General features: G+C 36.9%; 1 protein-coding gene across 1 annotated transcript; it reads left to right on the forward strand.

The window, feature by feature from the left end:
- Positions 1 to 374: 374 nt before the first annotated feature.
- Positions 375 to 1,406, forward strand: LOC105542795 (olfactory receptor 13G1). The gene has a single exon (XM_011984471.1). The coding sequence runs from the start codon at positions 391 to 393 to the stop codon at positions 1,312 to 1,314; it is 924 nt and encodes a 307-aa protein (XP_011839861.1). The 5' UTR covers positions 375 to 390; the 3' UTR covers positions 1,315 to 1,406.
- Positions 1,407 to 18,383: the final 16,977 nt, after the last annotated feature.

Here is an 18,383-nt window from a genome sequence, read left to right on the forward strand (position 1 = left end):
AGTTCCATTGGATATATATGTATATCCAGAATATATACATATGTGTGTGTGTATATATGTGTGTGTGTATTTAGACATATTTTAAGTGAAAATGATATCAAAATATTTGAAGGCATTTTAAAAATATTTTTCTTCTCAACCGCTGGCTTCAGTTTGAGTCATCCATGGAGGAACATACAGCAGAGAATGGGATTAGTCTGGGAAACAGAGGATATTGCCTGGAATACAGAACTCCATCATATGGGAATTCCTGCTGCAAAGTTGTGTCCAATCAAGAATTAAGTCCCTAAGTACACACACTCCTCATGTTATCTCCTAACAACACACAGATTCTTTCAATGTTCAGTTGTTTATTCTGTGCAATTACTGCCATTCAATCACCCAAGCAGGATGAATCACAGCGTGGTAAATGAGTTCATTATTCTGGGCCTCACCAAAAAGCCTGAACTCCAGGGAATTATCTTCCTCTTTTTTCTCATTACCTATCTTGTGGCTTTTCTTGGCAACATGCTCATTATCATTGCCATAATCTCTAACAACACCTTGCATACGCCCATGTATATTTTCCTTCTGACACTGGCTGTTGTGGACATCATCTGTACAACAAGCATCATACCAAAGATGCTGGGGACCACGCTAACATCAGAAAACACCATTTCATATGCAGGCTGCATGTCCCAGCTCTTCTTCTTCACATGGTCTCTGGGAGCTGAGATGGTTCTCTTCACCACCATGGCCTATGACCGCTATGTGGCCATTTGTTTCCCTCTTCATTACAGTACTATTATGAACCACCATATGTGTGTAGCCTTGCTCAGCATGGTCATGGCTATTGCAGTCACCAATTCCTGGGTGCACACAGCTCTCATCATGAGGTTGACTTTCTGTGGACCAAACACCATTGACCACTTCTTCTGTGAGATACCCCCATTGCTGGCTTTGTCCTGTAGCCCAGTAAGAATCAATGAGGTGATGGTGTATGTTGCTGATGTTACCCTGGCCATAGGGGACTTTATTCTTACCTGCATCTCCTATGGTTTTATCATTGTTGCTGTTCTCCGTATCCGCACAGTGGAAGGCAAGAGGAAGGCCTTCTCAACATGCTCATCCCATCTCACAGTGGTGACCCTTTATTATTCTCCTGTAATCTACACCTATATCCGCCCTGCTTCCAGCTATACATTTGAAAGAGACAAGGTGGTAGCTGCACTCTATACTCTTGTGACTCCCACATTAAACCCAATGGTGTACAGCTTCCAGAATAGGGAGATGCAGGAAGGAATTAGGAAGGTGTTTGCATTTCTGAAACACTAGTAGTTTCAACATGGAACATCACCTCTCTACTCTAGAACCATCTTCTAGAGCATCTCAGATTTTACTGATTTTTCAGTTACCTCCATTCCAAATTTTCCTTTCTCTCTTATTCCTGCCTTCTTCCTAGCAGTCTCATTGTCTCCAAAATTCTGTACTCTTTATGTGAAGAATATTCACAAAGCAATATGCACAATACCCTCACATAAATATATATCATAATATATATTCCAACATTTTCCAAAAATATGTACATAACTTCTAATACTTACATATGCATATACACAAATTATTTACCTATAAGTGCACGTGCACATCATACATGCAAATATCACAAAACAGTTTGTGTATTTTGTGCCATTTATTTGTTGGTATATGAATGAGAGCTGGAGAAAAGTAGTGGTATGTAAAAAAAAGAAAAGATCAACAACACTAATGTTCTGGGAAATGAAAAACAAAACCACAGTGAGATATCACCTCAATTTAGTTACAATGGCTATAATTAAAAAGACTTCATGACTAAAACACCAAAAGCAATGGCAACAAAAGCCAAAATTGACAAATGGGATCTCATTAAACTAAAGAACTTCTGCACCGCAAAAGAAACTATCATCAGACTGAACAGGCAACCTGCAGAATGGGAGAAAATTTCTGCAATCTATCCATTTGACAAAGGGCTAATATCCAGAATAACAAGTGCTGGAGAGGAGGTGGAGAAAAGGGAACCCATACACATTGTTGGTGGAAATGTAAATTCATACAGCCACTTTAAAAAACAGTATGAAGGCTTCTCAAAAAATTAAAAATAGAACTCCCATATGATCCACCAATTCCACTACTGGGTAGATATTCAAAGAAAATAAAACTGATATGTTGAAGAGCTATCTGCACTCCCATGTTTATCGGAACCATATTCACAATAGTCAAGATATGGAATCAACTTCAGTGTCCACCAGCAGATGAATTGATAAAGAAAATGTGATATATATACACAATGGAATACTCTTTAGCCATACAAAGAATAAAATTATTTCATTAAGAACTACATGAATGTGCTACAGAAGACATTATGTTAAGTGAAATAAGCTAGGCACAAAACACAAACACTGAATGATCTCATTAATATGTGGAATTTCTAAAAATTGATCTCATAGAAGTAGAGAGTAGAAAAGTGGTTTCCAGAAGGAAAGGTGAGTAGGGGAAAGGAGAGAATAGCAAAAGGTTTGTCAAAGGATACTAAGTTATAGTTAGGAGACACAAATTCAAGAGATCTATTGTACAGTAAAGTGACTATAATTAATGATGATTGGATTCTTAAAAAAACGCAGAGAGAGTGGATGTTAAGTGCTTTTCCCACTAAAATGGTAACTAGGTGAGCTAATGCAATTGTTAATTAGCTAGACATCATAATCCCACAATGTATATATACTTCAAAATCTTATGGGCACATGATAAAATAAAAAGAAGAAATTTTAAACACAACACCATTTACATTAGCACCCAAAATTGAAATACTTAAGTACAGATCTAATGAAATATGCTCAAGACATATATGAGAAAAACTACAAAACTCTAATAAAAAAATCAAAGAAGAAATGAATAAGTGGAGACATATTCCACGCTCATGCATAAGAAGACCCAATATTGTCAAGATGTTGGTTCTTCCAACTTGATCTATAGATTCAATGTAATCCCACTGAAAATCCCAGCAAGTTGTTTTGTATTTATTAAGAAATTTTTCCTAAAAGTTAAAGGAAGAAACAAAAGACCCAGAACAACTAGAACAACAGTGAAAGAGAATAACAAAGTTGGAGGACTTATATTACCTGACTTTGACACTTATTGTAAAGTTACAGTGATGAAGACAGTGTGGTATTGGTAAAAGAATAGACAGTGGGACAGGCTAGAGCCCAGAAATAGTCCCACATACATATAGTCAACAGATGTTTGACAAAGAAGCAAAGGCAGTAAAACAGAGCAATAATAGTCTTCAACAAATGGTGCTAAAACAACTGCATATCCACATGCAAAAAATAAATAGACATAAACCTTAAGTCCTTCAAAAAAACTAAAATGAATCACAGACTTAAATATAAAATGCAAAACTATAGAACCCTAAGATGACGGAGGGGAAAACCTAGATGACATTGGGTATGGCAATAACTTTTTAGATAAAACACAAGAACCACAATTCATAAAATAAATCATTGAAAAGTCAAACTTTATTTTAAAGAAATCTTCTCTGTGAAACACAATGTCAAGAGGACAAGTAGACAAACCACACACTGGAAGAAAATATTTGGCAAAAATACATCTGATAAAGAACTTATCCATTGCCAGCTGCAGTAACTCCCACCTATAATCCTAGCACTTAGGGAGGCTGAGGTGGGAGGATTGTTATAGGCCAGAAGCTCAAGACTAGCCTGGGCAACACAGCAAGATTCCATCACTAAATTAAAAAGAAAAAAAAAAAAAAAACCTTATTTAAATTACATAAAGAACCCTTAAGAGCTGGGCGTGGTTGCTCATGCCTGTAATACCAACACTTTGGGAGGCCGAGGTGGGCGGATCATCTCAGGTCGGGAGTTTGAGACCAGCCTGACTGACATGGAGAAACCCCGTCTCTACTAAAAATACAAAATTAGCTGGGCATGGTGGCACATGCCTGTAATCCCAGCTACCTGGGAGGCTGAGGCAGGAGAATCGCTTGAACCTGGGAGGCGGAGGTTATAGCGGGCCGAGATCACACCATTGCACTCCAGCCTGGGCAACAAGAGTGAAACTTCATCTCAAAAAGAAAAAAAATAAAGGAAAAAAAGAGCCCTTAAAACTCAACAATAGGAAAAGTAACAATGTAATTAAAAATGGGCAAAGTACCTTAAGTGACACCTCACCAAAGAAGAAATACAGATGGCAAATAAGCATATGAGAAGATGCTCCATATCATATGTTGTTAGGGAAATACAAATTCAGGTAATATGTTGCCACTACACACCTATTAGTACCACTGAAATATGAAACGCTGACATCACCAATTTCTGGAGCGGATGAAGAGCAACATCGAATTTTTAGGGCAGTGAAAAAATTCTGTAAGATGCTATAATGATGGATACAGTTATTATACATTTGTCCAAACTCACAGAATGTACATCACTAAGAGAGAACACTAAAACTATGGACTTTGCATGATGATTGATGTAGGTTCATCAGTTATACAAAATGTACCATTGTGCTATGGATGTTGACAAGGGGGAGGCTGTGTATGTGTGCAGGCAGGAGGGATATGGGAAATTTCCTTACCTTCCTCTCTATTTTGCTGTGAACCTAAAACTGCTGTGAAAAAATAGTGTTTTCTGGGTGGGTGGTGTGTGCCTGTCGTCACAGATACACAGGAGGCAGAGGCAGGAAGATTGCTTGAGGCCAGGAGTTTGAGGCTATAGTGCACTATTATGGTACCTGTGGATAGCCACTGCAATTCAGCCTGGGCAACATAGCAAGGCTCCATCTCTTAAAAAGAATCTTACAATTTCAAAAAAGTCTTTAAAAGTCTATAAAAATCAAAGTCAAAAAGGATAGATCTGCTATACAACAGAGGGCATAGGTATATGAGTGTTTACTGAACATGTATATGAAGAAGTCTCTCAACTTTCTCTTTATAATACAACATTCACAATACAATGTTAGGGGAAATTCAACATATCAAGTAAACAAAATGAGGGATGTAAAGATTTGAATCATTCAACTACATTCATGCACTCATATTCTTCTCAAATGCACAATTTATTAAATGACTTTCTATTAGGACACCATAAATAAATTAAATAGACCATTTACCAAAAGAAAAACAACCTAAACAAGAATTATGTATTTAGAAACTGTAAAATGGCTTTCTAATTTGCTATGGTATTAGGACAATATGAAAGAGAGATTGTGATCTCGGTCCATTGATGAAAGAAATAGAGAGAGAGAGATCAGGAAATAAAAACTGTTTAATAAGAGGAAACCACTTTTCAAAATTGTAGGATATAGCCACAGGTATATTTATAGAAGGGGGAAAAATTGGGGCCTGGATTCAATACTTCTCACACAAATACATTTAAAGAAAAGGTAGGTAATATGTCTAGGGAAATATGAGCTGTCTGAGAAAAACAAACTCCTTAAAGTAAAATGAAACAAGCAAAATGAAAGCATGTTGTCAGATAAAAATTATTAACTCCTCATACAGTAAAATTTAAAATAAATATATAACCCCAAAATGAGGATCTCATAGTTAACATAAAGGAGAAAAATATAAAGAGAAGCAAGTAGGAATAATAAGTAAAAATATAAATATCTAGAAAAAAACACTAAAAATGTTTTAATTAACAGATTTGACATAACTAGTTAGTGATTACTCTGATGAATTGATAGGCAGAATTGTCTCAGACAAAATCCAGGTAAGACTTCAACATAATAGCATCACTAAAATGAAATAAATAAATATACATATGAGAATATATATTGGACGAAAAAAGTGTTTTCCTTATGTGAAGCAGGATTATAGTCGCACCTTAAAAATGTAACCTGATATATTAGGAAAAATCTAAACATAGACATGTTTGTGAAGTTTAACATCAAAGACAAAGAGAAAATTCTAGAATCTTCCCCAAATAATAAAAAAGGTCTCTTACAAAATAAAAAATATTGTATTTTCATCTACTAAAGGGCAACACTGGTATGATTTATTTTATCTTCATTTTTTGAGGGAAGGAAACTGAAAGCTCAAATTATCTCCTCAAAAATAAAATTAATGAGAGAGTCATTAAATGTTGAGAGGCTCTGATATTCATCACCGCACACATTGGTGCATGCTGCTGCATGTAACTGGTTATCATTCATCCTTCAACTAGCATCTACCAAGCTAACTTTATGTGCCATATGCCAGACAATGCTCTAGGCACTTGAGATACATCAGGAAATAACAAAAACACAAATCCCTGCTTACGGGCAAATTATATTTTAGGATGAGAGTGTACGTGTGCGGGGAGGAGGTGGTGGGAGAGCAGATGCCGAAATAATCATAATAAATAAGTAAATTACATAGCATGATGGAAGGTCATCAGCATCATAGTAAACAGGAAAAAGAGCAAACTCGGGCAGACCAAGAATACTGGTGGGTAACAGCAGGGAGCTCAGGCTGGGCCTTGAGTTTGTGACTTTTGAGCACAGATTGGTAAAACAATAAGACAGTGAGTCTCATAGATACTTTGGAGAAGACAGTCTAATAAAAGAAAATCCCTCACATGCCAACTCTGAAGCAGAACTGAGGAGCATATATTCCAGAACAGCACAGATGCCTGTGTGGTTGGAATAGAGAATGGGAAGATGAGATCAGTGAGAGACAACTGCAAAATATGACTGGAAACTAGACTAAAAAGGGTCCTGCAGCAGCCTTTTTGAGGCCCTTGACTTTCTGTCTAGGACGGAAAAAAATGAATCTTAGAATATTTACTAGGTAAATGCGCGTTGTTTTTCAAAGAGATACACAAATTCACATTTCGATTGCTAATGCATCAGAGTTCGTTTCACTCCATATCCTCATTCAAACATAGTATATTCACTCATTTAAATATTTGCTGAAAAATAGCAAGTATGGAGTACAACCATGGTTTTAATTTCCATGATTATTATCCATATGCAGTATCATTTGATATGTTTATTGATCATCCATACTTTCTACTCTATTAACTACCTATTCAGGCCTTTTGCAGACATTTTTTTTCTGTTGAGTTATTTTCCTTTGTCTTAATGATTCCTAAAGATTGTGTACATATTTACTTACTGATTCAGTAAGCAAATTACCCACATGACCTTTCCACTTGAATGGCTCTTAGACATCTCAGGTGTATTGTATTCTGGTATTTCCCTATCCCATATCTGTTCCAGGCACATCCTTACCTACCACTTCTGATCACAATGGTACCCCTTAATACCTCTGGCCCAAAGCTTTGGGGTCACCCATGAGTGCTGTCTTCTGTACACACGCTACAGCCACTCTACAATGTTTCTGTTGGCTCTACTTCCAAAGACATCCAGAATCCAACCACTTCTCACCATCTTCACTGCAACCTACCTGCTCTGGGCCACTTATTCTTCGTGAATTTATGAAATGCTCATGTAATCTTGCTGCTTCTACCCTTGCCCCTCAGCAACCTACTCCCTACAGAGTAGCAAAAATGATATGTGTACTTCTTCTCTGCACAAGACCCTATATTGACTTCCCATCTGCCTTAGAATAAAAGTCTTAACAAAGAGGCTTTTCTAGATAGCAGAAAACTGGATGAAAGAAAATACAAATAGTTATTTTAAAACAATGAAATACTACGTAACAGTTTTATATTTTTAAAATGTCTTAACCATCAGTACTTGCATGAATGAGTCTCCCAAGCAAAATGTTAAGTGCAAACAAATAAAATGCTTTTGATATGATTCTGTCAATATAAAGCTCAAAAGAGACATGCACACATATATTTGAAGATAGAGACATTTATGATAAAAGTGTAAAGATAAATGATTTACAAAACAAAATTAAGAATGTGGTAGCTCTCCAGAGAAGAAGGGAAGAGACCACCAGGAGCTCAAATAAATTGTTGATGTATATTTCTTCTGTGTGTAGTAATTACAGGTTATTTTATTTTAAATTTGTAAATATTAATTAGATGGATTTTATTGTGTACAACATATTTCATATTATGAATTAAAATAATTTTAATTTTAAAAGTGTCAAAAAATTATCCCAAAGCCACAATGAAGATCTCATTTTGATGTTCTACTGAATCACATTAATGAGTTCACCACTGTCCTCCCACTCCTGATACAGTTACAAACACAGACATCCTTCTAATAAGTAAACGGTCTGTATATTGTGTATGAGAATTGCACCCCATCCCAGAGGTAACCTAAAAATGGCAAACACTCAATAAAATGTATACAAAATGAGACCAACTCATTGCTGTGAATTTTCTAATCACAGCAGTCCAATGACTACATAAAGAGGTGATTGCTTCCATAATGAATCCTGTATTAGTCCATTCTTACATCGCTATAAAAAAATACCTGGACAGGGTAATTTATAAAGAAAAGAGGTTTAATTGTCTTAAGGTTCTATGGGCTGTGCAGGAAGTGTGATTCTGGTATCTTCCAGGCTCCTGGGGAGGCCTCAGGAAGCTTCCAATCAGGGCAGAAATCAAAGGGGGAGCGAGACATCTCACATGTTGGGAGCAGGAGCAACAGAGAGAGAGCAGGGAGGGGCTATACACTTTTAAACAACCAGATCTCAAGAGAACTCACTCAGAACCACAAGAACAGCACCAAGAGGATGATGGTAAATTATTCATGAGAAATCTACCCTCATAATCCAATCACGTCCCTCCAGGCACCACCTCTGACACAGATTACAATTTGAAATGAAATTTGGGTGGGGACACGGGTCCAAACAATATCAAATCCATAGATAGCTATCTAAAATAGCCATAAAATATAACTTTATGATAATAAATTTAATCCCTCACTTGTGGGGTCCAACACAAGCAAAAAGATAATAACGACACATCACTGTAGTTGTCACAGGAAAACTGAAGTTATAAATTGAGATCAATCGCACAGGAATCTCAGCTCCATCTCTGGACACCTACCTAAGGCAAATAATGTTCTTCTCAAATCTATGTGCATTTAAGTATTAAAGCAAAGGTTTGCTATGACAGAAAACTCCTCTCTCTGCAGACCTGGAACAGGTAAAATATGACAAAGTAGGTGGAGGTGAACTATCAATTTACTGGCTCTTTCACTAGAGGCAGGCACATTCCCATAAATAAAGGTGAGCAGAGGGGCCATGTGAGACACAGAAGACTAAAGCAGGACCCTTGGTGTGAAGCCAGCGTAGGTCGTGGGCTTCTGGCCTATATAAAAGGGACTTAAAACAAAGGAGTCAAACTGCTGTCTGCAGTTAATTTATTTCATTATGTTTTTAATTGAAAATTAAGAATTGTATATACTGATGGAGCACAATGTGATATTATATATATATATTTTATTATACTTTAAGTTCTAGGGTACATGTGCATAACATGCAGTTTTGTTACATATGTATACATGTGCCATGTTGGTGTGCTGCACCCATTAACTCATCATTTACATTAGGTATATCTCCTAATGCTATCCTTCCCCCCTCCCCCCTCCCCACAATAGGACCTGGTGTGTGATGTTCCCCTTCCTGTGTCCAAGTGATCTCATTGCTCAATTCCCACCTATGAGTGAGAACATGCGGTGTTTGGTTTTCTGTTCTTGCGATAGTTTGCTGAGAATGATGGTTTCCAGCTGCATCCATGTCCCTACAAAGGACACAAACTCATCCTTTTTTATGGTTGCATAGTATTCCATGGTGTATATGTGCCACATTTTCTTAATCCAGTCTGTTACTGATGGACATTTGGGTTGATTCCAAGTCTTTGCTATTGTGAATAGTGCCGCAATAAACATACGTGTGCATGTGTCTTTATAGCAGCATGACTTACAATCCTTTGGGTATATCCCCAGTAATGGGATGGCTGGGTCAAATGGTATTTCCAGTTCTAGATCCTTGAGGAATCGCCACACTGTTTTCCACAATGGTTGAACTAGTTTACAGTCCCACCAACAGTGTAAAAGTGTTCCTGTTTCTCCACATCCTCTCCAGCACCTGTTGTTTCCTGATTTTTTAATGACTGCCATTCTAACTGCGTGAGATAGTATCTCATTGTGGTTTTAATTTGCATTTCTCTGATGGCGAGTGATGATGAGCATTCTTTCATGTGTCTGTTGGCTGTATGAATGTCTTCTTTTGAGAAGTGTCTGTTCATATCTTTTGCCCACTTTTTGATGGGGCTGTTTTTTTTTTTCTTGTAAATGGGTTCAAGATATTAGCCCTTTGTCAGATGAGTAGATTGCAAAAATTTTCTCCCATTCTGTAGGTTGCCTGTTCACTCTGATGGTAGTTTCTTTTGCTGTGCAGAAGCTCTTTAGTTTAATTAGATCCCATTTGTCAATTTTGGCTTTTGTTGCCATACAATGTGATATTTTAATACATGTTTACATTGTGGAATGATTAAATCACAGTAATGAACAAATCTATCACCTTATACACTTCTATTTTGTGTTGGAAACATTTAAAATCTATTTTCTTTAGCAATTTTTAAATATATAATGCACAATTATTTGTGATAGTCATCATTCAGTGCAATAGATCACTAAAGCTTATTTTTCCCGTCTCACTGAAATTTTATAATCTTTGATCAAAATCTCCCCTTTAGTATCCATCCCCTAAAACCTCAATATTTAAATTAGTATTAGCATCCATTATATAGGATATAATAATAACAACAACAACATTTTGAACATGTATGGGAATGAAATAGTTTTCTAAATTGGCACAATGAAAAAAATGAGGTGAGAACATTGTGGGAAGCCCAAGATATATTTCAATCCAAAAGATATCTTTAAGCAATCGGGAAGGTGGGACACTAAGTAGAAAATGATAGAAAGTAATTGAGGTTAGGAGCATACTCACTGAAGTAGCAGGAAAGAAATATAATGTAAGTCAGCAGAAAGAGAGAGAATGTAACGCACAAATAAAATTGAGTGCCCAAGTGACTGAATGGACCCTCCTCTTAACCAAGGGGATCCCAAGAAACCTGAAAAAATAGCTCAGGCCATGATGGAAAAGGGGGGTCACACACACCCTCATCCCTGTGGAGTTTAGGCACAACGGACCAGCATGAACATTAAAATAGAGATCATAAGGTTGACAAAACAGATTATTTGTAGCAGTGAGATACCCAACCCCAACCTGACTCTGGTATCAGATCACATGATAGACAGCAGGCCTTGAAGGAAATCAAAGTATTTTGTCCCGAAATATATTCTCTTTGACATATTTTGAAATGTCGCTGCAAAGCCCTCTCTTGTAGGAGGAATTTGTATTCTGTAGAAAATCTCCTTCCCTTACCAGGTCTTTTCCAGATTTTTTAAAGATCTGATAAGATACATTTACTATCCATTCCTTCCGAAGCCTGTTACTTAGAGGCTTCACTGACATAACAAGAACCTTGGATTCCACAATCTCCCTCATCTTAACTCAAGCATTTCTTTATGCTGACTTCAACTCTTCTCAGGCAAAACTTAACATTTTCAACCCATTGCCAAGCAGGAAATCTTTGAATTCACCTAGGAGCTGAAAAGCCCTCTCCCACACCCTACCTTCTACATGTCTCACCTTTCAGGGCCAAACCAGTGTACACTTTACATGTATTGATTTATGTCTGCCTGTAACTTCTGTCTCCCTAAAGTATATAGAAGCAAGATGTAACCCAGCTACCTTGGGAATCTGTCTCCCTAAAGTGTATAGAAGCGAGCTATAACCCAGCTACCTTGGGAATCTATCTCCCTAAAATGTGTAAAAGTGAGCTGTAACCCAGCTACCTGGGCATGTCTTCTCAGGACCTCCTGAGGCTGTATCATGAGTCATGGTCATTCGTATCTGGCTGAAAATAAACCTCTTCAAATAGTTTACAGAGTTTGGCTTTCTGCATCAACAAAACTAATGGAGTTTGTGTTACTCAGGAAGTTTTCTTGTTTAATCAATACTTTCCTCTACACGAGGACTGAAATTAAAACACTTCAACTGATAAAAAGAATTTGCTATATTAAAATAACTGAAGTCAATTCAATCTATCCTAGGATTTTTATGTTTTTCACTGACTTGACTGAACCTTTTACCAAACTGAAAACTTTTTTGTTAAGAATCTAGCCCAAGTTCTTCAGCTTTATAAATACATAAAACTTATGAGCTAACTTTAAATAACCAAACAGCTACTTTTGAAGAGAGCTGAATATCATATCTTTCCACACTTAATAAAATAATGGTATTTTTAGTGCAGTGACAATTTTATTATAAATGCTGTGACCCAGTCACAATACTAAAAGAAAGATTCCAGTTATGAATCTGGATTGTTTTCCAAATACTGAAATAGGTAGTCATATGAGGGAACTAGGGCTGTCCTCGGAATGATCAGTTTATTCCAGTGAATAATAATCATATGCGGAAAAACGTCATGGAACATAAGCACAGTTGTTAAATGAGCCCAAAGTTATCAAGGGGGACTCATTTTGCTGTTCTACCTCAAATTAATGGAACAAACTATTGTCTGTCTTCCTATCACAAATATAGACACAGTGTGTTTAATAATAAGCAAATAATCCAGTACTTTGTATGAGAATTGCATCTGGTCCCAGGTGAAACCTAAAACTTTTTGTCAAAATTTGCCTGATTTCACTGTTGCCAAGGTGCCTTTAAATGAACTTGGGGCTTCATTACTGTGCAGAATGCCAGGGAGAGCTAAGTTAGAAACCCAAAGGATATTATAACAAGTTCTTCCCCTCCTGGGATCCCAACTGCAGGTGCCAGTGCCTGTCGTTTCCTCTATTTAATTAAAACTTTTTAACTGGCATATTGTAGCACTCTAACAAGTCCCCTGGCACACCCAGAGCAGAGGTTTAACTGGCAGGGATCCAAGCTCCAGGAAGTTGCCAAGTAAAGACGACAAAGCTGCTTTCAAATCCCTCTTCCCCGGTCTTTCGTATTCTGTGAGAGACGATTTAAACCATTGCTCAGTCCCTGTGCCTTTCACATACCCCTATTTTAATTTTTAAGAACTCTCATTGGGAGGCCAAGTGATTGTCAAATGAGAGAACTGGACTACCTCAAGAGAATATCTCTGGGAACTGTTTCTATCAGAATAAAGCAATCACATTTTGAGTTAAAATTGTTGGGCAATAACCGATGCTTTTTCTTTGTTCCCCTACAACAAAGTTGTCTTGTTGTTGCTATTATTCATACATACCTTAACTCACCTTCATGAAACAAAACTGAATACAACACAAGGTCCTCCATTAATGGACAAACTTCAGGAAAAAAGATATATTTATCAAACCCACCCCAGCTAGAAAATCAATTTTTATTTTATAAACTAATTCAAAGACTCATGCTGCCTTTCATCATCTTCCTACCCATCCCCTCAAACAAAGATTGGTTACTAAATACACACTAATCTGCTTGAACAACTGATCACTGGTCATAGCCTGAATAAAACTGAGATTTATTAATTATATACACCATATATTATTTAACAGAAAAAAATCTATACATAGATGGCTAAACATAGATTTAGAAATTAATATAAATACATCTAAATATAGATGATAGATACAGGTGAGTAGAGGCATAGGAATGAATATGATCATGGATATAGGTAAGGCAGCCATAGACCTAAGTTTACTTAAGACAGGCTCATTTTATACATCTCACATTAGTGTTATTATTAACAGGTCTTCATTAATTATCAATGTTATCTATTTTTGGATGATAAATTTTAAGGTCCCAGTAAACAGAAAAAAAAATATATATATATATATATACACACACACACACATATGTATAGGTATAATTAGGTTATATCTATTTTTGAGTACAGATAAATTTATATATAGTTATTCTATCTATCTATAGAAAATTATTCTTTTTGTGAATTCTTGTGAATTTATTCTAAGTGGAGTGCTGAGTCATTCTGTTTTAATATTATGCTAGATGTAAACATGTTCTATAACACCAAACTTTTCTGAGCACTCCTTTCGCTATTGTGATTCTCAGGGTATAAGTGATAGGGTTTAATATCAGGGTAATAATTCTATATGTCATAGAGATGAATTTATCTCTGGCAGAGAACAGCTAACGGGGAAAGGTGCACATGTAGGTAAATACGGCCATGTCATAAAACAGACTACACAAGAGGGAAAGAGCTCACAGAAAAGGGCTCTGCTCTTGCCTTCCACAGACTGGATCTTTAGGAGAGTGGAAATGATGTATCTTAAGAGATAAAGGTGATCATGAAGGCACCGATCCCCAAGATACCTGATACCACAAAAACAACCATTTTTTTCATGTCCATTGATGTGCAGGAGAGAAGCACCACTGGTAACATGTTACCAGAATACTGGGTAACTCCATCTGGTTTGCAGAAAAGACAGGTGGGAGTGACCACTGTGTGGAGGGAATTGAGAAATCAGCTAGTTGCCTAGGTCCCTCCCAGACACCAGCTGGAAACAGCAAACTTTGGTCATAATCAGGGTGTAATGAAGGGGGAGGGTAGGTGGCCACATACAGGTCATAAGCCATGGTGGCAAGAATGAAGACTTCTGTTTCCAGGGACACCAGGAAATACAACTGCAAAGCACAACCAACAAAAGAAATGCTGTGCTCCTCAGTCAAGAGATTCCCTGGCATCTGGGGAACAGTGGCTGATGGGTAGAATATGTCTAAAAGGGACACATTTACCAAAAGGTGATAACGTAGAAGTGCACAACCTAACCTCAGTCCCAGTGGCTAAGAGAATGACTCCATTTCCCACCAAAGGGATCTGATGATGGCAAAGACCACAAAAAGAGGACAGTGCACCTCGGGGAGGTCTGAGAGCCTCATGAGGATAAACTGAATCACTGTGGGAAAATTGTCTCCTCTCTCCACAGGGTATTTCTGGAAAGAATAACCAATAAACACAGGTAACAAACCAGGGAGCTTAGTAATGAGAAATTCTTGGGGAGTAATTGATGCATAGCTGATGATGAATTGTGCTAGCCCTACTTTAATTAGGGATTTCAATTATTAGAACTACTTTATAAAACATCTCCTGCACTCATATTTTTTAAAATATTCATCCTCAGTTCCTTTTCAAGACAAAGACTCTGGCCTCCCAAAGTGCTAGAATTACAGGTGTGAGCCACTGTGCCCGGCCCTAGTGACAGATTTTTATGGGCACTTATAGACAGTCTAAAAAACCATATGCAAATATTTTTCAGATTGTTTTTTATTTTGGGAAAATGAAGGTTTCTACAACATATTGTTTCAGTGTTAAAATAAAGTGAAAGAATCAGCACTGCATTTGAACTATATTCTTCGTAGTGGGTTAGTGTGAAAAAGAGTTTGGCTGATTCCTAGAACTCTACCAGTCCTTAAATAATCTCCGGGGTCTATTACTGTTCACACATTCCATGGTGATTCCTGGGAAGGTGTAGAGGGAACCCCCTGAAACTATTGCTATGGAATAAAAGATGACATGCTCCTGATTATTGTAAATACAAAATTGCATGCAGGAGTGTGTAAAGACAATGTCAGGTTGGGCTGCCAGAATGAGCCAATAGCGTGTGATGTGCTTCCCCCTGCAGACAGCCTATGAACAGACATGCAGTCAGGGAGGTTTCACACCACCAAGATTCCTATCCCAGAAAAGCAGATGTTCATAGCTCTGGGAATGGAGCGCAACCCTCATGGAGAGCCTATAAACAGATGCATGAGGGGCGCCTGTTCATATGGATAACATAGGGCTATAAACGCCCTCCTCTTGCCACGGCGCTTCTAGGCCTCTTCAGGGTTAAGGCATAGTCCCTTCTGGGAATTTCTGGTCTAACCAGTTGTCTAGCTTCACGTCCTGTTTCTATTGATTGATTGTAACCAGCTTTTGCTGCAACTGTTACTGCTGTTTAATATCTTGCTAATCATAGGTTATGGAAAGACTGTGTTTCTGTTTTAAGGCTCTGTTACAAATCAGCAGATGCACACACTCTATTGTAAATTCCTATCTCTGTATGCTGTACTTCTGCATACCGATGTTATGTTAAAGAATTACTTCATCCCCCTGTGACCATCTCACCTCAAAATCAAACGACCCTAAATCTCTCACTAACCTACCCCTGCCCTCACTAAACTTAATAATAAATGCTGGTATATCCAGAAAATTGGCGGCATCACACGACCAGAAGGCGGTGACCCGCCTGGACCCAGCTTTAATGTCTTGTGTGTGTCTATTATTTCTCGACCTGCCGATCCGCCTGGGAACAAAGAAAGAGCCCCATTGCATTGTGGGCTGCCTGCCAGATCCCACAATAGGAAGGAAGCTTGGCTGCTCAGTTTCTGAGTCTGGGGTGAGATGATGTTCTGTGAAGGGGCATCGGTTGTTCCTTGGTGTAATATCTTTTGGTGAAATCTGCTCTGTACATCAGACAATTGCATTGCTACCAAGTTTCATACCAAATATTTGAAAGGATGGTAATGAATTTAAAAACAAATCTTAGTTTTTATTAAGTTCATGGAAAGGCCAATTTATTCTGACACAAATTATTATATATGGTTAAATAATTGCATGTTAATTTATTTTAATGTAAATATTTTTATGTTACTGTTGTGAGCCAAATTCTGAAGAAAAAAATAATACATTTCCTTGTTGAAAAAAAATTTACCTCCTTAGCAAAAATGATGCTGACCTTTCAGTATTGTTTGGGATTTCACAACTCAGTGACAGCTGATGGTGCATTTTTCACACCTGCTTAAGCACTTGCTTTATTCTCCCTTGTATTGTCAGTGTTCATAATCTTATGCACTATCTCAATATTAAATATCATGGAGAAGCTGTGTATTATTCCTTACTATATATGTTACGATAAAAACTTTGGCAATTAGCAGATATATAGAAAATGCAGATAAACAATGGAATGAATGAATGAATAAAAGCTTATCTGCTATGGCAGAGCATCTCTAGTGAGAAGAAATAAATATGCATATATAAGTTTAACATCATAATCATTAAAATATAAACATTAGCATGTCATTTCCAGAAAGTATTCCTTAATAAAATAAATTTAGCCTATAAAACATAAATACAATATAACTGATACTGTCAATGTCACCCAAACAAGGAACAAATACATTCACACATTTATTCAACTCCTTCTTCTCTTAAAATGTGTGAATTTGACCACATGTCTGAGAATGTTTAATAAAATATGGGTTATCAAAAATCATTCATGCTAGACAGGGTGACTTTATCTACTCTCATTTAATTTTTAAATTGTGTTTGTGTGTACCTTAATAGCCCACATAACACAATGTTTAAAAATGTTGGAAAAAACCACTTTAATTAAAAGTCTCCAATACTTGTTCCATGTTTCTGTCACTTTGAAAACTAATTTATTTTCTTTTATGTTACATGTGCATGAAAGAAAATTCAGAGAGAGAAGATAGTTAGAAAATAAAGAGTAAAAGTTACTTTCTATGCTTCTCTTCCACCCATTTATTTTGCCTGGTGGAAACTAGTAATGCTTTTCTTTCTCAGATAAAATATATAGAAAAATAATACAAATGATACATAACGATTTGTTTACACAAATGGCACTAAATTATTTTCTGTCCCCATTTTTTTCCTGTAAGATTTTAATAAAAATGCTGAGTACTTGAGAGATGCTATTTTTTTTCCCAAAAGCACTGGGTCTGTACCACATTTTCAGAGAAAAGCAACTTTGATTGCCTATCTCTTCAAATGATGAAATTTAGGAAAGAAAATTACTATAATAACCACAAAGTGCCTGAACATCATTCAGTCAATGAAGGATGTTTAACGTGTCAGTGAAAGAGAATGCAACATAAAACAACTGCCAGGTCCATTTTCAGGTTCTCAAATGTTCACAGTTCTACAGAGCTATGCAAATTGTCTATCTACATCTTTATATTTTAATATTTTGAAGATATAATAGCAAATTTAAGAAATTAACTAAGGCAGTTTTTATTACAAGAAGAGTAATATCTTGAGACAGTAGATATTGATTTCCATATTAAATACCCATTTTCCTTTTTACTCACACTAATTTGACTCTTTTTTGTTTGTTTGTTTTTTATTATTATTATACTTTAAGTTCTAGGGTACATGTGCATAATGTGCAAGTTTGTTACATATGTATACATGTGCCATGTTGACGTGCTGCACCCATCAACTTGTCAGTACCCATCAACTCGTCATTTACATCAGGTATAACTCCCAAAGCATTCCCTCTCCTCTCCCCCGTCCCCATGATAGGCCCCGGTGTGTGATGTTCCCCTTCCCGAGTCCAAGTGATCTCATTGTTCAGTTCCCACCTATGAGTGAGAACATGCGGTGTTTGGTTTTCTGTTCTTG

The sequence above is a fragment of the Mandrillus leucophaeus genome, unplaced genomic scaffold (assembly GCF_000951045.1).
Source record: "Mandrillus leucophaeus isolate KB7577 unplaced genomic scaffold, Mleu.le_1.0 Scaffold2680, whole genome shotgun sequence".
Taxonomy (NCBI): domain Eukaryota; kingdom Metazoa; phylum Chordata; class Mammalia; order Primates; family Cercopithecidae; genus Mandrillus; species Mandrillus leucophaeus.